General features: G+C 38.9%; 1 protein-coding gene across 1 annotated transcript in view; it reads left to right on the top strand.

The window, feature by feature from the left end:
- Positions 1-253: 253 nt before the first annotated feature.
- Positions 254-293, top strand: part of LOC135203964 (involucrin-like) — an 873-nt gene continuing 833 nt past the window's right edge. Inside the window, exon 1 of the mRNA XM_064233891.1 lies at positions 254-293. This exon is cut by the window's right edge and continues 833 nt beyond it. Within this exon, the coding sequence (XP_064089961.1) occupies positions 254-293 (40 nt within the window).

The following is a 293-nucleotide window of genomic DNA, read 5'->3' as shown; positions in this document are numbered from 1 at the left end:
CAGAAGCACATCAGAAACCGTATTGCATCACAAAAGCACATCAGAAACCGTATTGCATCACAAAAGCACATCAGAAACCGTATTGCATCACAAAAGCACATCAAAGCTCATCAGAAACTATATTACATCACAGAAGCACATCAGAAACCGTATTGCATCACAAAAGCACATCAGAAACTGTATTGCATCACAAAACGCACATCAGTAACATATTGCATCACAAAAGCACATCAAAGCTCATCAGAAAAGCTATATGACATCACAGAAGGCACAAGACAGAAACCGTATTGCAT

Source organism: Macrobrachium nipponense, chromosome 44, assembly GCF_015104395.2.
Source record: "Macrobrachium nipponense isolate FS-2020 chromosome 44, ASM1510439v2, whole genome shotgun sequence".
Taxonomy (NCBI): Eukaryota; Metazoa; Arthropoda; class Malacostraca; order Decapoda; family Palaemonidae; genus Macrobrachium; species Macrobrachium nipponense.
Note: the sequence above shows the minus strand (reverse complement) of the source record. Positions and strands in the feature narration are given on the sequence as shown.